Source organism: Lampetra fluviatilis, chromosome 7 (assembly GCF_964198595.1).
Source record: "Lampetra fluviatilis chromosome 7, kcLamFluv1.1, whole genome shotgun sequence".
In the NCBI taxonomy this organism is placed as follows: domain Eukaryota; kingdom Metazoa; phylum Chordata; class Hyperoartia; order Petromyzontiformes; family Petromyzontidae; genus Lampetra; species Lampetra fluviatilis.
Genome location: NC_136281.1, coordinates 7,857,915 through 7,878,197, shown reverse-complemented (window position 1 = coordinate 7,878,197; position 20,283 = coordinate 7,857,915). Strand labels below are relative to the sequence as shown.

Here is a 20,283-nt window from a genome sequence, read left to right as displayed (position 1 = left end):
GAGTCGCAAGTCATCAAATTCATGACTCGAGTCTGACTCGAGTCCAAGTCACATGACTCGAGTCCACATCTCATAGGTGGGACAAAGTCATTGTTATGCAAGTCCAAGTCGAGTCGCAAGTCATCAAATTCATGACTCGAGTCTGACTCGAGTCCAAGTCACATGACTCGAGTCCACATCTCATAGGTGGGACAAAGTCATTGTTATGCAAGTCCAAGTCGAGTCGCAAGTCATCAAATTCATGACTCGAGTCTGACTCGAGTCCAAGTCACATGACTCGAGTCCACATCTCATAGGTGGGACAAAGTCATTGTTATGCAAGTCCAAGTCGAGTCGCAAGTCATCAAATTCATGACTCGAGTCTGACTCGAGTCCAAGTCACATGACTCGAGTCCACATCTCATAGGTGGGACAAAGTCATTGTTATGCAAGTCTAAGTCGAGTCGCAAGTCATCAAATTCATGACTCGAGTCTGACTCGAGTCCAAGTCACATGACTCGAGTCCACACCTCTGGTATTTACTCTGCACTCAAACCACACATTCATTTTCAAATGAACAACGCATTGCCTTTACTTACCCTTGACATTTGTGGATTGTTCTGTGCAGAAAAGGTGAGATAACACAACGCGAAACAAAGCAATACATAGTTTACCAGATAAAGAGTGCAGACATGTCTCACAATGGCACGTCACTTTTCAAAAAACACACGGGCAGCACGGACAGATGTGGAGGGGGTGCGCTGGTGGTTCCCTTGTGAGGACAGGAGGGTAGGGTCTCCATCAGCACTTGTACTTTGTCACGAGCTGTAAGTGCAAAGAAAACAATAATCCACAAGCAGCAACTTTTGCCAAGCACCCCCAACTGTTCCATAATTTCTTACACCCCAATGTCCATGCCGCCCATCAAACCTGCATACGTGCGTTTGGCGATCAGGCCAAATACTGTGTTAATAAATAACTACGACCAATTCAAGAGATTTTCAATCCACCAATGGATGGAGGCCACCACACTCCATTTGTGGCATGCTGTTTTATGGAACCATACTGCACTACTCTGGTCAGTGCGGGTTATCGAAGGGTGTGGAGGAGAGGCCCGGTTCCGATATCACTCACTAATGTTAGCCATGGCCGGGAGTTGAACTCGAGTGTTCAGTAAACGCAGCGCGCTAACCACTGCACCCACCTCAGCACCAAACCAATGTGTAACGCACCACAAAACATCAGTTTGTTGGAAATTAAAGGTGGACCGACATATCAGTTTAACAACATTGACTTTTAAGCTCATAATATATTCATAAAATTGCATAAGAACTGATGTTCGACTATTCATATTATTTGCGCGGAGTGGATTCAAGTCACACGTGCAGCCAAAAAGAGGCATTGCAATTCAGTGTGATAAAAACAATCGATCCTTGAATCGAACCGTGGCAATAATCACGATCATCCATCGAATTCCTCCTGTAGAAATGGGCGTGTGAATCTTTAAACCCAATGGAATTACATGTGTGCTATGCTCCTAAACATCCAGCAGAGGGAATTGATGCCTTAACATTGCAACGAGCGATGTGAATATGAGACTTGCAGCGTTGCACAAATCAACACAGACGTCTTAGAATGGATGGGAGTCAAGGCCGTAATTATAATATATATCGGGGGACACACATCCCCCCCAATATTCAAATATGCTCAAAATGTCCCCGCAATATATTGCTATAAACAATATTTATTTAAAAAAATATTGCTATGGTATGTAAATAAAAACAACTATTTGCTAAACCTATGCCACAATATCTGGATTTGTCTTCATATAACAATGCATAGATTTCTGTTTATATGATTGTGGTTATGGTTGTACTATATTAATCCCTAATCTCAGCCATTACAATGAAACAAGAAGTAAAAAAGAAAAAACAGAGCAATGTAATACAATACACTAATAGACATTATTGAAAAAAATTCAAAAAAGTCCATGACATGTATTAGTGAATTTTTCAAAATTTTAGGCAGGAAATTCGTCTTCAAATTTAGATTTTTTTTTTCTTGGGGGGTGGAGACCCCTAGACCCCATGGAAGATTTGGTCCCCCCCAATGTTGACTCCATGGCGACACCCTTGATGGGAGTACCCACACTTTATCCCACCGCGACCTGACATTAGACTGTGCTGCAACCATTTTTGTTGTTGGCTGGACTGAAGCTTGCACATTGTTTCAAATGCCGTGCTAGAAGATCGATTTAACACAGAGGCTTCCACGACCGATATTATCGATAATAGAGGTTGCTGTGTTAGATCGCGTAAATATAAATGTGTCGTCAAACCCGCCACCACCCGACACAACCAATTAGTAAGGTTTGTCACGTAAACAAAACATGCCAATTCGTACGTGCATGGTGTGCATGCATAATGCACGTTCATTACACTATGAATAACTCAACCGGTAATGCATATTCATTCTAATTTATATTAATAAATTAACCCCCCCCCCGGAGTTCGCACCTGATTGGCTCGCAAGTGATGACGTCACATGTATCCCTCTATTTAAGACGGAAACACGAGGATTTCTCCACAACTTTGGTTGTCGCCTGATGAAGCTGGTTGTGATTGCTGGTGAAACGTCGTACTCGAATTGTAAATGTTGTGGGTTTACTCTCCAACACACAGGCGGTGTGCTGAACTGGTAACTAATTGGCATGTTTTGTTTACGTGACAAACCCTTACTAATTGGCTGTGTCGGGTGGTGACTGGTTAACGACGACTTTTATATTTACACGATGTAACCCAAAAACCTCTATTATGGACCAGGAGATCGAATTGCTGACCTCTGGATGCAAAGTTCAGGGTGCTAAGAATTACACCACGGCAGGATTAAATGACCTTTTTACAATACTCGGCCTAAAACAATGCATTGATCCATCGATCAATATTGATATATTTGTTTTACTCGCGCAATGCACCCATTAAACAAATTATTTTAAATTCTGAAAAAATGGCTCATGATACATTTAAGATAATGAAGTTGACATCGCTATATGAATGAGAGCAGAACAAAAAGAATAACTTAACATGAGACGATGACAAGAAGTTGAAAAATAATTTATTAATGAATCTAATCCTAACCTTAATTGATGAGATATCAAATCGCTGGGGGTGGGTGGGCGAATTATCCATTGCCTACTACTGTACATAAAACAGCATTGCTCGCTCAAGTATGGCATCAAATCGGTGGGCAATGCACCCGTCACTGGTTTAATATCAGCTCGTGACTTTTTCAGCCCAGCTGTCAGAACATTAACTTTTGCAGTACTCAGAGGAAATGGGCAGAACCAATACAGTTCATAATTCAACAGCAAAGAATGGAGCGTGCTCTCCTAAAATAGCCTCTTTGAGTAGCACCTAATTGAGGGCCCTGAGATTTCAGGAAAAATACATTCATACCAGGGATTGAAGACATTCAGCCGTTCCAGCGTTCATTTTCCAACGGAGGAGTTTTAAAACCACTGCATCTCTTTCCACCGAGCCCACAAATGACTATGATAATAACGGCAATTACCTCCTGATGAGGGAACCTGCCACGATAATAATTTGCCCTTTTCCCAAGAACGCTGTAATTAATGATACGTTCCAATTATACTACAGCTAAAACATTAATGAGGGTTCTTTGCAAGTATTTAAAAAAAAGAACTTGAGGCGTTGTTATTTTTTCACAATTTGACAAAGATGAATAGATTTACTTAAATGCCCCGGCATTTATATTGGGATTTTTTTATATAATAAATGGCACAAAATATTGAAATTGAAATTACCACATACAATTCTGTATGTTCTAATAAGATCATGTCAAATACGTAAACATTAAAAAATAAAGTTGCATAACTGTTGTAACTATTTTATAAGTAATAAAATTGCTTATATAAAGTTATAATCGAACATCACTTAATCTTCTGAATTCAGTATAATGAATACAACTGGAGTCAACTCACATTTTAAAATAAGTCATTTGAAAAGTCTGTTAAAGTTCCTATTACTTTATTATTTTCGCTATTATTTTTACGATTGACACTTACAATGATAATTTATATTTCTGGCTTATTAGTGATGTGAGAGATGTCTGGACCCATCCGGGGCTTCCCACTTAAGCCAACCGACACTGACTAACACAGTGAGGTATGGTAAAACAATCCCCTTGACCTACACAGCGTGGGCAGCCCTTCACCCTGCATTAGATTGAGAAAGGGCTGTTATATTATTTCGTGGTAAGTGACAACACAGGCATCAACAGCTTGCTGATTTAATTCCCAACGCATATAACAACTTGCATTAGAGAGAGAGAGATCATTATGGGTTGCCGTACACTCTTCAAAACGTGGGCTCCTGTCAAATATGCACATGGCAATGACAGGTCATCACCGCAGCACATACTGTACTTTAACGGAAACGATGCAATATATCCACAGAATGGTGCAACAAAAAAAATTAACCCGTAAAAACAAAGTTTTTCACTATAAATTCTTTATATGCGTGGCATCGGTTTTATTTTATTATTCATTTCTGTTTTTCTTGAGTAAGAGTTTCATTTTTTATCACATTGGTATTTTAAATAAAATATAAGGAAAGTCGTATATAAGGATTATAAGGTTTTCAGTTTTTGTATGATTGTTTATATTGTACATTTTTGTTGTTTTCTTGAATCATTTTCTGTGTTTAGGAAAAATATATGATTGTGTTAGTGAAATTTTTTTTTCCCTAAAAAGTGGAAAATTTAGGAAAAAAATTTTCACGAAAATAAATTGTCACGCACAACGAGTCTGTGTGCAAAATGTAAGCTCGATTGGATCACGGGAAGTGGGTTAAAAAACGATCGAAAGATTTGCATGGTTGTAAGCGCGCAAGCAAGCAAGCAAGTGAACTTAATATAAAGGATTTAAAAAGACTCGTGCGCGTGTATACGACGAACGTGCATCATTCAACCTTTTGTGCAGTCTCGGCGAACTGGTTGGCGCTATTGGCCATATCGGCGGTTTTGTCCTCTGCTCGACCGAGCCGCTCTCCGCGCTCATTGAGGGCCTGGCTGGCTTTCTGGACGGCGCTCGTCACGCTGTCCGCCGCCGTGCACAAGATGCTGTTCCCTGTGCGCGCGCACACACACAACACGCGCAACACACACACACGCGTGGCGCACACAGGCGGACACCCCCCGGTCACAGCCGCAGCAGAATAGCCAGCGCCACTCCGTCCCACGGTCCCAGTGCGATTCACACATCGCGTTGTCGAACAGCCGAGCATTGCATCTTCGGAGACGACTGGCCAGGTTTTAATCTAGGCCAATATACACTCGAGACTAGAGGGACCTTTTTGAGCTTCCTCTCGTGGACACATTTCTACCAGCGGTGGTGTGACCAAGAAAATGCAGGACTGCGCCTTTATCGATTTTAAACTAGATTCTTTACACTCAGGAAACGTACGAACAACGCTGTGATTACCGATAATGAACGAAAATTAAATAAAAACTCTTACATGTCGGCTTTAGTGGAGTGAGCACATTTATACAGATGCGGTAGAACAAATTAGAATTGAAACTACTTACAAGGCATGAGATAAAAACCCAATAGTTTATTAAATAGGATAACGACCTTGAAGAGTGACAATTCATAAACTCTCTGCAGGGGGTGCATTGTCCCGTGTCTAATATTAACAGGCAGTGCTATGTACTAATTTTAAGATGAAACTGAGAGGACCTTATTCTTTGGGTCTTTCGGTAAAGTCACGTAGATAGATTTCGATTTAAAGCTTTCGTGACTGCAGGGATTCATCTTCTTGGTTCTTTCGGTAAAGTCACGTAGAAGGGAAGTAATAAAATAATAAAAATAAAACATAATAAAACAATTGTTTGCAATTCAACAAACATTTTAAACATTAATTGCATTGTCCAACACTTCGGAAGGTGTTTTTTTTTTAATCAGACTCATTTCCAACTATGGCAATCCATCACACGTAGAAATTTTGCGAAAAAAAATCTATAAACCAGCAAGTCCAATGAATTCAACATGCTTTTTTTGCATCTGTTCAGCACAACGTATCATTAACGAACAGTATGGGTTATTCCTGTTGCGATGTGTAATACATCAAACAAAGCATCACGGGTTGGGTGCCGTCATGTTGGCCAGTAGATGTCACCAGGATCCGTGCTATTCCCATCTTCTGAACAAACATCAAGAAGCCTGGCACTAAGTGCTTCTTCAATTGGCAGTCACCTTTTAGGGTACACGAAATGAAAATCCACAGAAGCTACACCACACACAATTTTGAAATTGAAAAAAAATGGTAAAAAAAATGGTGCATGTCTGCGCGTGTACATGTGCCCCACATTAATATTCCAGGCAGCTGGTTACGCTACATCAATAAACAAAATAAAGTGAATGTGTTTTCTCGAATTACCATTTCAATAGCAATATCCCTTACAGTGTTCTGCGTAAACCTTTTCTTTCTTTTGCTTACAAGTCATGTTCGAAAATGTTTTGGCTGTTGGTGGGAGGTTCACAAATCTCACACATTTACCATTTACACCAGTCTCATTGTTACGCTATCTAGCTTCGGGGGGGGGGGGGGCACACAAGTAAATAATAATAGCGCACGATTTACCGCATAAACAAAGGCATTACCTCATTACATCCATAACAGGAGTGAGAGGCTTCCAAATATGTTCCGTGCGTTAATGCGTGCACATGCTGTTCCAGTGATTTATGATTATATGCTAACATAATACTGCAATATCAATTTCAGCCAATTATTTTACTCAATGAGTCTCAAGACATTTCCACTTGGGTCCTACATAGGGATGTTTGGCAAATACCACGAATGAGTATTTTGGGAATAAATGTGGAAGGAATTTGGAGTATCCGGAGAAGACATACGTTGGGGTAGTGATAGGAGAGTGGTGGGGCCGGTTAACACTACACGCTGCCATCTTCTGGCAACCTTACCACCGCATGCCTACAACACCTGGCCAGGCCTCATGCTCGCTCACCCACCCAAGTCACAAACCAGACTCAGCCCTCCTAAAGCCATGCGATGACATCGGGAGCATGTAGGGCGATTGCGCCGTTAGGCTTCGGTCACATAAGAGGCAGGAATTATCGATAAGTGAATTGACCCCTTGAGTTGACATTTCACGCGCGCAAGGACATTAGTTGTATGGCTAGAGGTAGAAAAAAAACACAACACTGCATACATACTTCTTTTAAAATGGAAATGCATCAAATTCAATCTGGGCATGACGCTGGTGGCATTAGTAACTGAGGATGCCGCTGTTTTAGCTGTTTTACTTATTAGCGTGAGATGCCACTGAAATAAACCTTATCGTATCTTATTTAGATGTATATAACGACTTTCACAAGTGCTTCATCGTTTACGTATGGTGAATATATACAGGTGTGGACTGCATTCTAAATAGTTGCATGTGGTTATTGCATCTGCCAGCTGATCTAATCAATTGTGAGGTCAGCATTTGTAAAGCAGGACTTGAATGGTAAATTGCTGCCAGGGTAATGTAAGCAAACCAGATTCATCACCAAAGCCATCCATTTTGCACTGTACCCACAATATGTTGTGCAGTGACACGATGTTCACGGCCTGTATCTCTAGATGATTCTATCTGCGTTCTTCACCTGTTCTTCCACTTCATTTATCAGGGTCCATGTTCCCGAATCGTATGTCATCGCAAGTCATAGCCACCAATTAAAAACGTTAATGTTTCGGCACATTGGTATGTTGTTTTACATTTAGAAATTATATTTTCCAGAAGCACTCCAACCTGCTCCAGATGGCCTCTTCATGTTGTCATTTTCACTCCAGTCTGCACTCAATGTACATATTGCGTTTCCCAGTTGTGCCCCTACAACACGTTTGTCCAGCAAGTAATCACGTTGTACTTTCCTTTGAGTTTTCTAAATAGACTACGAGCGAACTGAACAGCAAATAAATACAATCTTAATTTTGAAGCTTGCGTGACTGCAGGAATCCATACTATTTGGTTCTTTCGGTAAAGTCACGCAAATAGAAAAATTAATCGATCACGACGTTTCGATCGCAACACAAGCAATCGCCATGAGGTGAGACAAACACAGCAGGAGAACTGCTGAGGCCTCAGCGACGGTTGCGTGTGTTGCGATCGAAACGTCGTGATCGATTAATTTTCTATCTGCGTGACTTTACCGAAATAACCAAAGAGTACGTGCTACCAAGTGGAACCATATTTTTTGCGAATCATATCTACAAAGGGGCCGTCCATAAATGACGTCACGCGATTTTGGACGATTTTTTACCCCCCCCCCCCCATCGTCACACGGCGTCACAAAAAGTCAGACCCCCCCCCCCTCAAATATGACGTCACAAAGCTCTGCCCCCCCCCCCCCCAAAAAATAAAACATGCTTCAAATCGCTTTAAACTATTGTCATTGTAGTGCGTATTTAATGTGCCGCTGCACTCTGATTTTGTAGAAAACATTTATGAAAAAGTCTATTTAATTAAGTAAAACGCGTTGTCTATATTTATTTAAAGTTGCGCATTTTGATGTGACGTCACATTTCTCAAACCCCCCCGCCCCGCCCTCGTCACACATCGTCACAAATGTTTGACCCCCCCCCCCCATAGGTGCGTGACGTCATTTATGGACGGCCCCAAACAGCATCATCGTCACCAGGCATTTTTCTGATGACGCGTGAACATTAAAACAATAATGCAGCTAACTTGTGTGCGCGTGCAGTGCAGCACTCTTACACTGATTCGTCATTGATTTAAATAATAATAATAAAGTGTCCTGAATTTGACATGTGACATTTAACGCTGCGGCACAAGTTCGCAAGTTAACAATGAAGAACACTGACATTGTGTGCGGTTTTGGCTACGAGAGCAATGCCAGCTGGAACAAGGGACACACACACACACACAGGTGGACAAAGAGCTCATTACGAGTCATTTCACGCCCGCGACAGTCACTCTCTGTACTCAAGCGATATCGATTCTTTTACACCTAAAATCTAAACGAATCCAGACATTTTCAACAATGGATTGATGTTTGTTTTTATGTTAACCTCCACATGTCCATACCTGTGCTATATGTTGAAAGAAATTGGTTTTGAGGAAGAACTAATTTCTGTCCACCGACAAAGTGCCGTGTCCGTCGGCCTGTCATGTAGCTCACTGTGGGTGAGCAAGTTGCTGCACTGTTGATGTGTGTCACGTTGCCAAAGCTGTGAATCATAATAAAAGGGTCAGGGGGTGAAGATGCAGCCTCGCAATGTCTTGCTCACGACACAGCTGGGTGGAGGCCCCTGCACGAGAGGAGAGCTCTACAGAGCACCTCTCTGGAGGTGAACTTGGCCTACTCTTCCATGCTGGCCAGGCGCCTTGGGGAGAGGTTGAACCGCCGATCAACTAAATGCGGTATACCCATTTATACCGCTTGGAGGACAGAGGTGGAGAGATTTAAGAAACGTGGATCATCATATCATCGACCTGACTGTGACATCGGTCCAGTGACCTCTGATTTACAAAGTCCAAAATGCCAACAATCACCCAGTGATTCTAGATTAAAAGTTTTCGTGACTGCAAGGGTCCATACTCTTTGTTTTTTTCGGTAAAGTCACGTAGGTAAAAAATCAAATAAAAATAAATTAAATCACGACCTTTCGGAGGCAACACACAATTACTGTATCACTGATACAGTAATTTGATTATTACTGTATCACAGATACAGTATTTTGTCTGCGACGGTGCCACCTGAAGACGGAAGCTTGTGTTGCCTCCGAAACGTCGTGATTTATTTTATTTTTATTTTATTTTTTACCTACGTGACTTTACCGAGAAAAACAAAGAGTAATCACCCAGTGGCAGCATCCTGTAAATTGGAATGAGGAACTTTGATGCAAAATGTTGGAAATGTACTCAACCGCACCTGTGCGCAAATCTCTATGGACATTTCATACACTATTTAATATTTTAAAATGTTTTTAAACAGCTTATTGAAATATGCGGTATAGATCGGTTTCCAATGCACTATAATCCATAATGTATTTATGCTGGAGTCAACCGCCTTTAATGTCCCCTGTGTGTACCTGATATCGTTGTGTTAAAAAATACTTTTGGGAAAAAAAAGAATCTTGAACGTTCCATTCAGTGTGCTGTTTATCTTCATAAAACGTGTCCTTGACCTACAGCATCCGCAGTGGAATGTCCTTAGATAAATTTATGCGGAGAAAAAACCTCATTAGATTTTAATCACGGCAGAATTCCCGACAGAGCATCGCTATTTATCTACATAACAAATTTCTATTCATAATTTTATTTATTAAAACTTAAATTTACCACGTTAATAATATATCACATTAATCCACCAATAAGAACATCATCCACGGTGCTCACGTGAAATATAACATCTGCATGGGCGCCACCATCGTACCATGGTGAACACATTGGACTTGCAAAGCAGAGGTCGCCAGTTCGATCTTCAGGCACGGCTGTTGACTCGATGAGCAATGTTTTTTTTATCTCCCCACCTGTTCACCCAGCAGCATGAATGGGAACACCAGAGTTAATCGATTTGGAAATTCGTGTGTTGTGGAGTAAAGTGCTCACAAATATTCAAAGACTTCTGGCCAGTATGAAAAAAGTCGATCAAATGTCCTCCAGAGCTTTCACTAGTGGAAGCCCTTCTATCGGTAGTGGCGTGCCAGAGAAATTGCAGGGCTGCACCTTTACCTTTTTTTGTTTAGCTTTTTGTGTTCATATTGCAGCGTCTGTCGAACGCAAACTACACTCATCCCTGATCTTTGCAAGCGAAGAACCAGCCGACGACAACACTCAACATATACGACTCAAACGCGAAGCTTCAAGCAAGGCCAAGAACGAGCTAATACATTATAAAATAAAATCACGTATTGTAAAGTTATTTTACAAAAAATAAATATATTTATCGCGGGACATTTAATTATTCAACATCAACTTCAAACAGTGAAGATCTATTTCACGGAGCTCTTCAAATCTATGACCTTTTTGTCCTCCAATCAATCCTGACTGACAGCTGTCAAAACTGACACCGTTCGTGTGCCTCACGTGACACGCTTGCCGCGCGCCAACCCTTCCCCCCCCACACCCACGAGCCGTAGGGGAGGGGTTACCCACTTCCTATTGTAATGCATTTTTTGGGGGGTATTTAATCCGTAGAGACATTACGCAAACTGCAAAGAGGTATACATGTTTTCTTGCCAACGACAACTAGAATCCTCAACAAAGAACCTCGCCGCAGTCTGAAATCCCGATCTCCTTTCAGGGATCGCGCTGCAGAGGTCGCAACCGGGTACCCGATACCCGTACCCTACCCGATACCCGGCTACCCATACCCGGCCGGGTACGGGTACCCGTTTGCCACCCTGGTGCGGCCGGGTACGGGTACGGGTAAGGAATCAAAACCCGTTTGCGACCTTTGTCGCGCTGTCACCATCCTAGAATCGCATCCAGATCTGGTAGAACGCTGGTCAACGGTGTGGAACAATGCAGATGTCCAGAAAGAAAAAAACCCCCCACGTAATTCCAGACCCCCAAACATTGCACCTCCTGGCTCTGACATGCCTCAACCAAATTGGTGTAACTATCGTACGCATTAAACATCAACAGGCCCAATGTACTCTCCTTCATGTATGCAACATTAAACACACAAGCCACAGTAGTGCGATTGTGGCCGGGCAACTCAAACTATGGACCAAATAGTAAAACACTGTAGTCTGCACCCCTTAAATGGAGGAGGAATAGCAACACTACACGGACTGTCTCCTAAGGCCCTCTCGTGGCAAGAAGACCTCAACATTGGCATTTTGATTTAAAGCTTTCGTGACTGCAGGGATTCATCTTCTTGGTTCTTTCGGTAAAGTCACGTAGAAGGAAAATAATAAATTAATAAAAATAAAACATAATAAAATAATTCTCACGACGTTTCGGCCACAACGCAAGCAGCCGTCCTCAGGTGAAGAACAGGTCTGTCGAGGACGGCTGCTTGCGTTGTGGCCGAAACGTCGTGAGAATTATTTAATTATGTTTTATTTTTATTATTTTATTGTTTTCCTTCTACGTGACTTTACCGAAATAACCAAGAAGATTGGCATTTTGCTTCTGAAGATGCCGCTGCCATGCGCAAGAATATAATCTAATTTTAATGCAGCATTGCGAGTCTGTATCTCCTCCCTAAGGTTTCACCTTAGCAGTATGGAGCGATTCTCTAGAAAAATACCTCAACTCCTTTATTCATGTAGAGAGGGTCCCACAGGGATTGTGTTTCGTTTTGCTATGATGGAGAGAAAAAAAATCACTTCCTGAAGATACAGTTTTGGAAAATTCTATTTTCTCATAATTTATCAGCCTACCATATAACAAAAATAATCCGTTTTTTTGAAAGCTACGTAAATTGTACTACACGTTTAGACACCATAAATATTGTGAAAAACTATAATAGTAATCAATTCCAACAAAATGAAAAACCCAAGGGTCATTTGTAGACTTGGTGGCGTTTAAACGGTGACTAGGCACCAAATAGAGTCGACACAACATTGGGGGCCTGAGCAAATACAATAGAACAAATCTCATTGTATAAATGTGACCGAGTCAGTGGAAGATCTAATCTTGGGTTAACTCAGGACACTAGCTAGTAGGGGCATTGGGAATAACATTGAACAGTTTATTTGCAGAAGGAAGTTGAGGAATGTGGGTCCTTACACCCAGTGAATTATTAACCTGATTAGACGAGTTCTATGAGAGTGTGAAGCACAAATAATAATTAAAACAACTCAACAAGTCCATCGCAAACACTGCTATAGAAAGAAAACATATAATACGTGATATCATAGGATAGAGATGAAAAAGAGCTGTGGAATGGTTGCAAGTGGAGACTTATGTTCTTTCGTCACAGAAGCAAAACAAATAGAAAATAAAGTAAAGCAATGAGGAAAACAGGAATCGGAACAAAAACTATCATGTGAGAAATCAAAGCTATTGCACAAACATAATTTAACGTTGATTAATACATTTCCTAGAGCGTAAATCGGCTGAGTAATTGAGTAAATGAAACTATTTTTTGTTACGAGATAATGCCCACTGAGCTACATAGCTCTTTTTCAGAAGTGACCTGGCCACATATGATAGCTCAGCAAAGTGGAATGTCATGTGCAAATGCAGCCAAATAGTCTAAATGCATGTTTCTAAATGTGGAGAAAAAACCGGAGGACCCGGAGAAAAATCCACGACCTCCTGTATATCAGGCGAGGTAGTTAACATCTCGCCACAGTGGCGCCCACCATAGAGTTATCATAGAACCATTTCAAAATGAAGTTAAAGAAACATTTAACAGATATAGAGTCACTATTATACTAAGGTGAGCAGTTGATGGCATGACAACCGAAAAAATAACGTGTCTAAGCAGATGACGGCCGTGGAGAGATGGAGTCATGAGATCAATCAATCAAATCTTTGTTTCTATAGCACTATTTCGTGCAAAAGATGCAATTCAAAGTGCTGTACAGATAGAAGAAAACATTGTCAAAAGACTCAATCGCAAGAACAATAAAAGCTATTTTCATACAAAACAAAATTTCATTATAATACATTTCTATCGAAGGCATGAAAAAAATAAAATACTATAAAATAATATTAAATAAAAGAAAGTTTAAAACGGTAAGTTTTTAGATTAAACTTAAAATTACTTAATGATTGCGAAGCCCTCAGATCAATTCGTGTGTAGGATTGAGATGGACAGCTCTTAACTGTGAGGAATGGTTTGATCGTGGGATGCAAGGCTGTCATCCAGCAGTGGATAGACCACGGCTGATGAAGATGTTGATGGATGATGATGTTTAGCAGTAAAATCATAAATGGTCTTTAAAATAATTATATTAAAACCTCACCGAGTTTTGTAGTGGAGAATGATTGGATTATACATAAATTAACTTCCAATCTGTATCTTCACATAAAAATGTATATTCACCAGCAGCGTTTAAATAAACTTGCAGACACTGAACTGATTTCATACCGAGGCTGATTAGTCAGGAATGCAAACCACACACTGGTGGAATCAGTCTGGGGGGCCAAAACGCTGATAGACTCAAACATATTATTTGTATGTGGAGATAATGAATCAAACGGGAATTATTTAATGACTTAACAACATTCTATACACTCCACCTGATTGCCAGGGAAATATTTTCAACACTAATATGCCTATGAGCAAATCATCCGAAATGCCTTCAACTTGCAATGGAAGCAAGTTGGAGGCATTTCTGATTATTTGCTCATAGGCATATTAGTGTTTACATGGACGACCACGATTCAGATAATATTGGCGTACTTTTATCCTGGTGCTTTCTTAATTAATTCCCTGGGAAAAGGCAGACACTGTCCATTGAGGGAAATCATTAGCTGATGCTAAAACAAAACAAAAAATTCGGTTTCAGCTACTAATCGGCCTAAAGAAAACAACTGCTAAGTGGTAGTCAGCATAGGAATGCGCAGCAACATCCTTCACAGGACTGTACTTCTATGCTCCCACGTTTGTGATACCTACCTTTACCAACCCACACTGGCCAGAGGTGAAGTATGATCAAATAACCGCCACTAACCTACATGGCATTGGGAGGCCCTCATCCAGCAGTGGATAAAAAAAATGGCTGTAGTGTATATTAACTTAATTATTTAACAATGTGAAATGCATTTTGGAGACTACAAAATTATGCTCAATGAAAACGTTCATTTCAGTTTTGTTCAAAAGTGTGATTTTGATGTAAGGCATTCAAAAGCATGCACTGCATAATTTGCCATTTTGGGATTTTCAAGCATATTTTTGCAGAGTGCAAAAGATTGCCTAGTACTCGGAGCAGAGGTTATACTAATCCAAACCAGCCCTCACACACAGATGAGGGTACCTGGAAATTACACTGTAGTATTAACCCAGTGCTTTATTAATTAATACCCAGGGAAAGGGAGACACTGCCCCTTAAGGGAAATCATTAGCGGACATCTTCTTAGGTTTTTTTCGGTAAAGTCACGTAGAAAGTAGAATAAAATAAAAACAAAAATCACGACGTTTCGGAGGCAAACGTCGTGATTTTTGTTTTTATTTTATTTTACTTTCTACGTGACTTTACCGAAAAAACCTAAGAAGATGATTCCTTGCAGTCACGAAAGCTTCAAATCTAGAATCATTAGCGGACACTAAAATTCAGGGAATGTAGATGACAGTGAGAATGAAAAAATGTGTCAGAACTTTGGCTACTCATTGGCCTGAAGAAAATAACCACTTTCTTTCCATGTCTCTATTACTTAACTTCTAGGACAGTGAGGATGCTACAATCAATTTGTTCATTTTTGCTTGGAAAACAAAGCGAATGTACAATTATAACAACCTGAATATAATTTGAGCAGAAATGAAAAAGACTTCAAGTACACAGCTAAGGCGCTATGTAATCAGTATTCCAGTGTATCAATACGATAATGTACTAAATAATTATAATAATTTGTACAGATGGATGTGACTTCTGGAGAGAAAACGTATACATCATTATGCACCAACAATTAGGAGAGGTTATGCATTGTTAACAAATAACCAGTGATCTTTATCCTGATTGTCAATTCATGATGACACAGGGAAACGCAAGTGTGAATTACACGTTTTCAGGTATTATAGTGAGAATGGCTGTGGTGCATATGGTCAATGATATTGGGCAATTACAAGCGACTGTTGAAATAATAAGAACAATAATCAATAATTATATTTTGTGTAATTAGCTATGTTCTTTTTACTACAGTATAGTGCATCCCACCAGCCTCTGATCACTTCCCGTGGTGAATGTACTGAGGGTACAAATACATTGCTGACAATGAGGTCACCACTCTAACCAGTGATATAACTGGAATTGTAATGGACAATGCAGTCAAAGTGGGGGCAAGGTAAAAAAAAACGGAGCAAACAGAAAGCGAGTTTAGAACATATTACGATGAAACCAGCACGTGTGTAGGTGTTGGACGAACTGTTGCATTGCCAAACTGTGAGAGATGCGCATGGCTTGGGGAGGCCTTCATCCAGCAGTGGACAGATGGCTGACCAGATGGCTGACCAGATGGCTGACCAGATGGCTGACAACAACGATGGCGATACGTATATACATATACGTGATGGTTATCTGGGCGTGCGGGTGGCAGATCGCCTTTTAATCTCACCGACGAGGATCCGGGAAGGGCAGTTGAGGAAATCTGGTTGCAGTCTCTGAGCCAAATGCCGCTGGCATGTGTGGTGTAAGGACTGCAGGAAGGAGCCCTTTTCAGCTGCAGTGCCGGCCACCCACTGGTCGTGTGCGTTGTCAAAGAGAAGGTCAAACTCTGGGCAGTCCTGCGAAACAATGTTGCATATTTATATAAAACACGAACCAAACATCAAGTCGGCAAATACAGGAAGGCGTGGGAAAAAGAGGCTTGCATGGCAGTCAACGATAAAGGTTTTTTTTTTACATCAAAGATGAAATATAGTTTCCCAAATACTTTATTTGCATTGGGCTTCTCTCCCCCCCCCCCGCCACTGTGATTTTGTAACCCTTGATCTTTCATTGTTAAAGCAAATGTTAAAGAAAATGCATTAGAAAATGTAGGATAATTGAATTCCATTACTGTGCACAATACTTTGAAATTAAAGCTGGTCCATTACACTGCGTGGTAGTCTGTATTAATGTACCCTAAAAGGCTGTACATATACATTGCAAGCACAAATGTTTTTGTTACAAAACCCAAGCTAGACAGTATTGTATCTGCAATCCTGTGCAATTGTGGCATTTAGAACATTTTAATACGAATGATATAGGAACTCTTTTGGTGGAAGAGGTGGTGTGGTAGCTCACAACCTGCGCTCTGAACCTGATGATCTGAGTTGGATTCCTGACTGCAGCTAACATAAGTAGCTAGGAAAATCAGAGCTGGTCCCGGGGCACTGTTTTAGCAACGCGCACTGCCCAGCATGGAGAAGTCTGATCAATCAACTGCCGTGACCGACATGACCTGGAGGGCCCTTCCCCCAGGAGTAGATTTATACAAGACTGTAAATATTATCCATTTGTTTTTACAACTCTTTATGTAAAACTTTTTTAAAGATGCTTTTGGTGAGATGTAAAATGCTTATGTTGACACAACATGTTTAAAGAGTCAGGACAAATATAAGATGATTATTTACCATATTGGACATCCACATTTATTGCACCATAGTTGAATGCAGATTTGATGCCTTGTAATAGGTGTCTATTTGAGGTTTGAACATCTTAACACCTTTCTTTATACCAGAAAGGCTAAAGCCTTTTTTTTTTATAAATCAATATCTTGATACTGGCAAAACGGTCCCATAGATATATCCAAACGTATTTGCTTATTTATTTTCTCATTAAATTAGCATGGTTCAAATGTACATATCCACATATGCTAACTATAGATAACAAAGTTACTATAGTTTCTTCCAGAGGTGAGTGAATCTGTGACTTGGCTTATTGTTTGATATATTTTTTTCATAAATGGAATTTCAATTGTGCTATTGGTACCTTGCCAAGAGACAAAGCATCCGTGCAAAATCTCTCGCGGAACAGTGCAGCCCATCATGTTAAAGAGTGGCTCACATAAGTGGATACTACAGATCTACTTTTTAGATCCCAATCAAGTGACCTATTCCACAAGGTAAGTGGCAGGGCTTATCCACCCGCTCTGCCACTGAGAGGAATGATTTTCGCATGACAAGAAAACCAATCATTTCCATTGTAAGTTCATGACTAAGTGAATGAAATCTAAGAGCACTCTCTACCTCTGTGGCACATTACCAGAGAGAATATTTATTGATAGTGAATGTATCCTCAGATTGTTACAGCATTCAAGCTGCCTTAGGCCAACACTAAGTCATGATCGCTTGAGCATCAAGGGACTGTTAAATAAAGCATAATCAATGGGTTACTCATTCATTTTTGACAGGCATTATTAATAACCATTGCTTGAGGGATGCCTTGGAAAATGCCAGAGTAGATTGAGAAAACATAAGTACCTCTCATGGTCTTTTATACACCGAAAGGCCACTTTGGACTGTTGTAAAAAACATAAACCATTGGTAAGTAATGAAATGTATATTACTGTAGATGTATGTGGTATTCTATCGACGTATGAGTTGCAAGGTGATGAAATGTTTTGAAGTCTAATAAAATTACACACTTCAAGCACATGATCTTAGTTTGACATTGAAATGAGAAATATTAATAATGTATAGAAATGTTTTTTTTAAAATACCAATATGTATTCATCTATAGCATTATCTGACTTTATGAAAATAAGCAGATCAGGTAGACTTATGGCTACACTTAATAGAGAGGTGGTTGTATGTAAGAAGTATGTGTTTGTCTTTTTTAACCAGGGTGTCTACAAACAGGATTTGAATCCAGGATGTCAGTGGTGTGGTTTGTATGTATGTTGAACTTCGTTTGCACCGTACGTAGCCAACCGTGCTAAACGGAGATGCGGGGGAAAGACAACGAACTAAACACAAAAAGCAGTTCCAAAGAAAAGTTTTCAATCTAAATAAAAAAAAAGAAGTGCTGTTGACTGAATGCTGTGACCTCTGAGCCACCTATCAATCGAGAGGCACCTCGCTTTCCTTGGCTGGCTATCAAACAGCGCCACTTGATACAGCTCACTAAAAGGCATCCACGACTTAAATAAACATCCTCTCTTTGCCTTCTTTTTCTCTTTACCCCCCCCGCTCCCCCCAATATAATTTTGGATCAAGCTACCAACACCATTCTAGATTTGAAGTTTTCGTGACTGCAAGGTTCTTTCGGTAAAGTCACGTGGGCAAAAAATAATAAAAGTAAAAAAATACAAATAAAATAAAAAAGTTAAATAAACGTCGTGATTTAATTTACTGTATTTTTTTTTACTTTAATTATTTTTTACCTACGTGACTTTCCCGAAAGTAACAAAGAGTACCAGTACCATATTATAAGACGAAACTCTGACAGCTAGCAATGTACCACCCCGTGTCAAAAAGCTGCTCCCAGAAAATGATGTCACGGAACTACTTCCGAAGTGACGTCACCCAACTCGTGGCACACCTTTGACATACTCTCCTTTCAAAGAGTGTCTGTTGCATGTCAATCAAAAGAATTTGAATTCCAAAAGTTAGAATATGTAAATTTAAGTGTGTGTGTGTGTGTGCACATTGGGATCTACATGTGAAACGTGCCTTACAAAACTTGAAATATTATTACTACGACTACGTGTCCTCATTGGTGGCCAGGGCTGAAACCTTCAACTCACGACAATCTAAATGCTCAATACACTAGTGTCTTGAGATTCGGCTACATTGAGGTGCTCAGTACCCCAGTATCTGCATTGAGATGCTGCATTGAGATGGTCAATACACCAGCGGCTGAAGATTTGGTTGCATTAAGATGCCTAATCCTGTAATAAACTATAAAGTAAACTATTTTTATTTTACCAGGTAAGGCCCACTGAGCTATATAGCTTTTTTTCAGAAGCAACCTGCCCACAAATGATAGCTCAACGAAGTGGCTCATCACATGAACATTTATAGCAGCATAAAAGCTCTAAACGCATGAGAATAGGTTTTCCCCTTTTTTCTGGCAACAAAACAGGTGTTAAGATGTTAAAACACCAAACTGAAACCTTTTACAATGAATCATGACTGCATTAACCACAGTACTTGTGGTCAGAATGCAAACAAAAACATGCTCTGATAATATATGCATTGTCTTTGGTGTTTTAACATATGGAGAATAATCCAAGTGACCACGGGCAGAACATGCAAATTCAAAATATACAGGTGTCACGGTCGGGGTCAAACCCACACACTCCTGTATACCAGGCGAGATAGTTAACATCTCGCCGCCATTGCGCCCAATACACCAGTGTCTTGAAATGCGGCTGCATTGAGATGCGTGTGAACAAAGCATGTTAAACATTTGTATTTTTATTTATTTCACTTTACTAGGTTAAGGCCCACTGGGCTGTATAGCTCTTTTTTTCAGAAGCAACCCAGCCACATATGATAGCTCAACGAAGTGGCTTATCACGTGGAAATGTGCAGCAGCTGAATACTCTAAACGCAAGTTTCTATTCTTAGGTTTTTCGGTAAAGTCACGTAGGTAAAAAATCTAAATTAATAAAAGTAAAATAAAATAAAAATCACGACGTTTCGGAGGCAACACAAGC

At 40.3% G+C, this 20,283-nt stretch overlaps 1 protein-coding gene across 5 annotated transcripts in view; it reads right to left on the bottom strand.

Moving 5' to 3' along the window:
* Positions 1–318: 318 nt before the first annotated feature.
* Positions 319–20,283, bottom strand: part of LOC144933263 (syntaxin-binding protein 6-like) — a 67,094-nt gene continuing 47,129 nt past the window's right edge. For 4 of the 5 annotated variants that reach the window (XM_078857947.1, XM_078857946.1, XM_078857951.1 and 1 more), the window contains 3 exons: positions 16,255–16,423; positions 4,968–5,125; positions 321–804 (listed from right to left, as the gene is read on the bottom strand). In XM_078857947.1, the coding sequence (XP_078714073.1) occupies positions 781–804; positions 4,968–5,125; positions 16,255–16,423 (351 nt within the window). In that variant the 3' untranslated portion in view covers positions 321–780. Of the gene's footprint in view, positions 805–4,967; positions 5,126–16,254; positions 16,424–20,283 lie in introns of all 5 variants that reach the window. The other variant, XM_078857948.1, reaches the window with a different exon arrangement.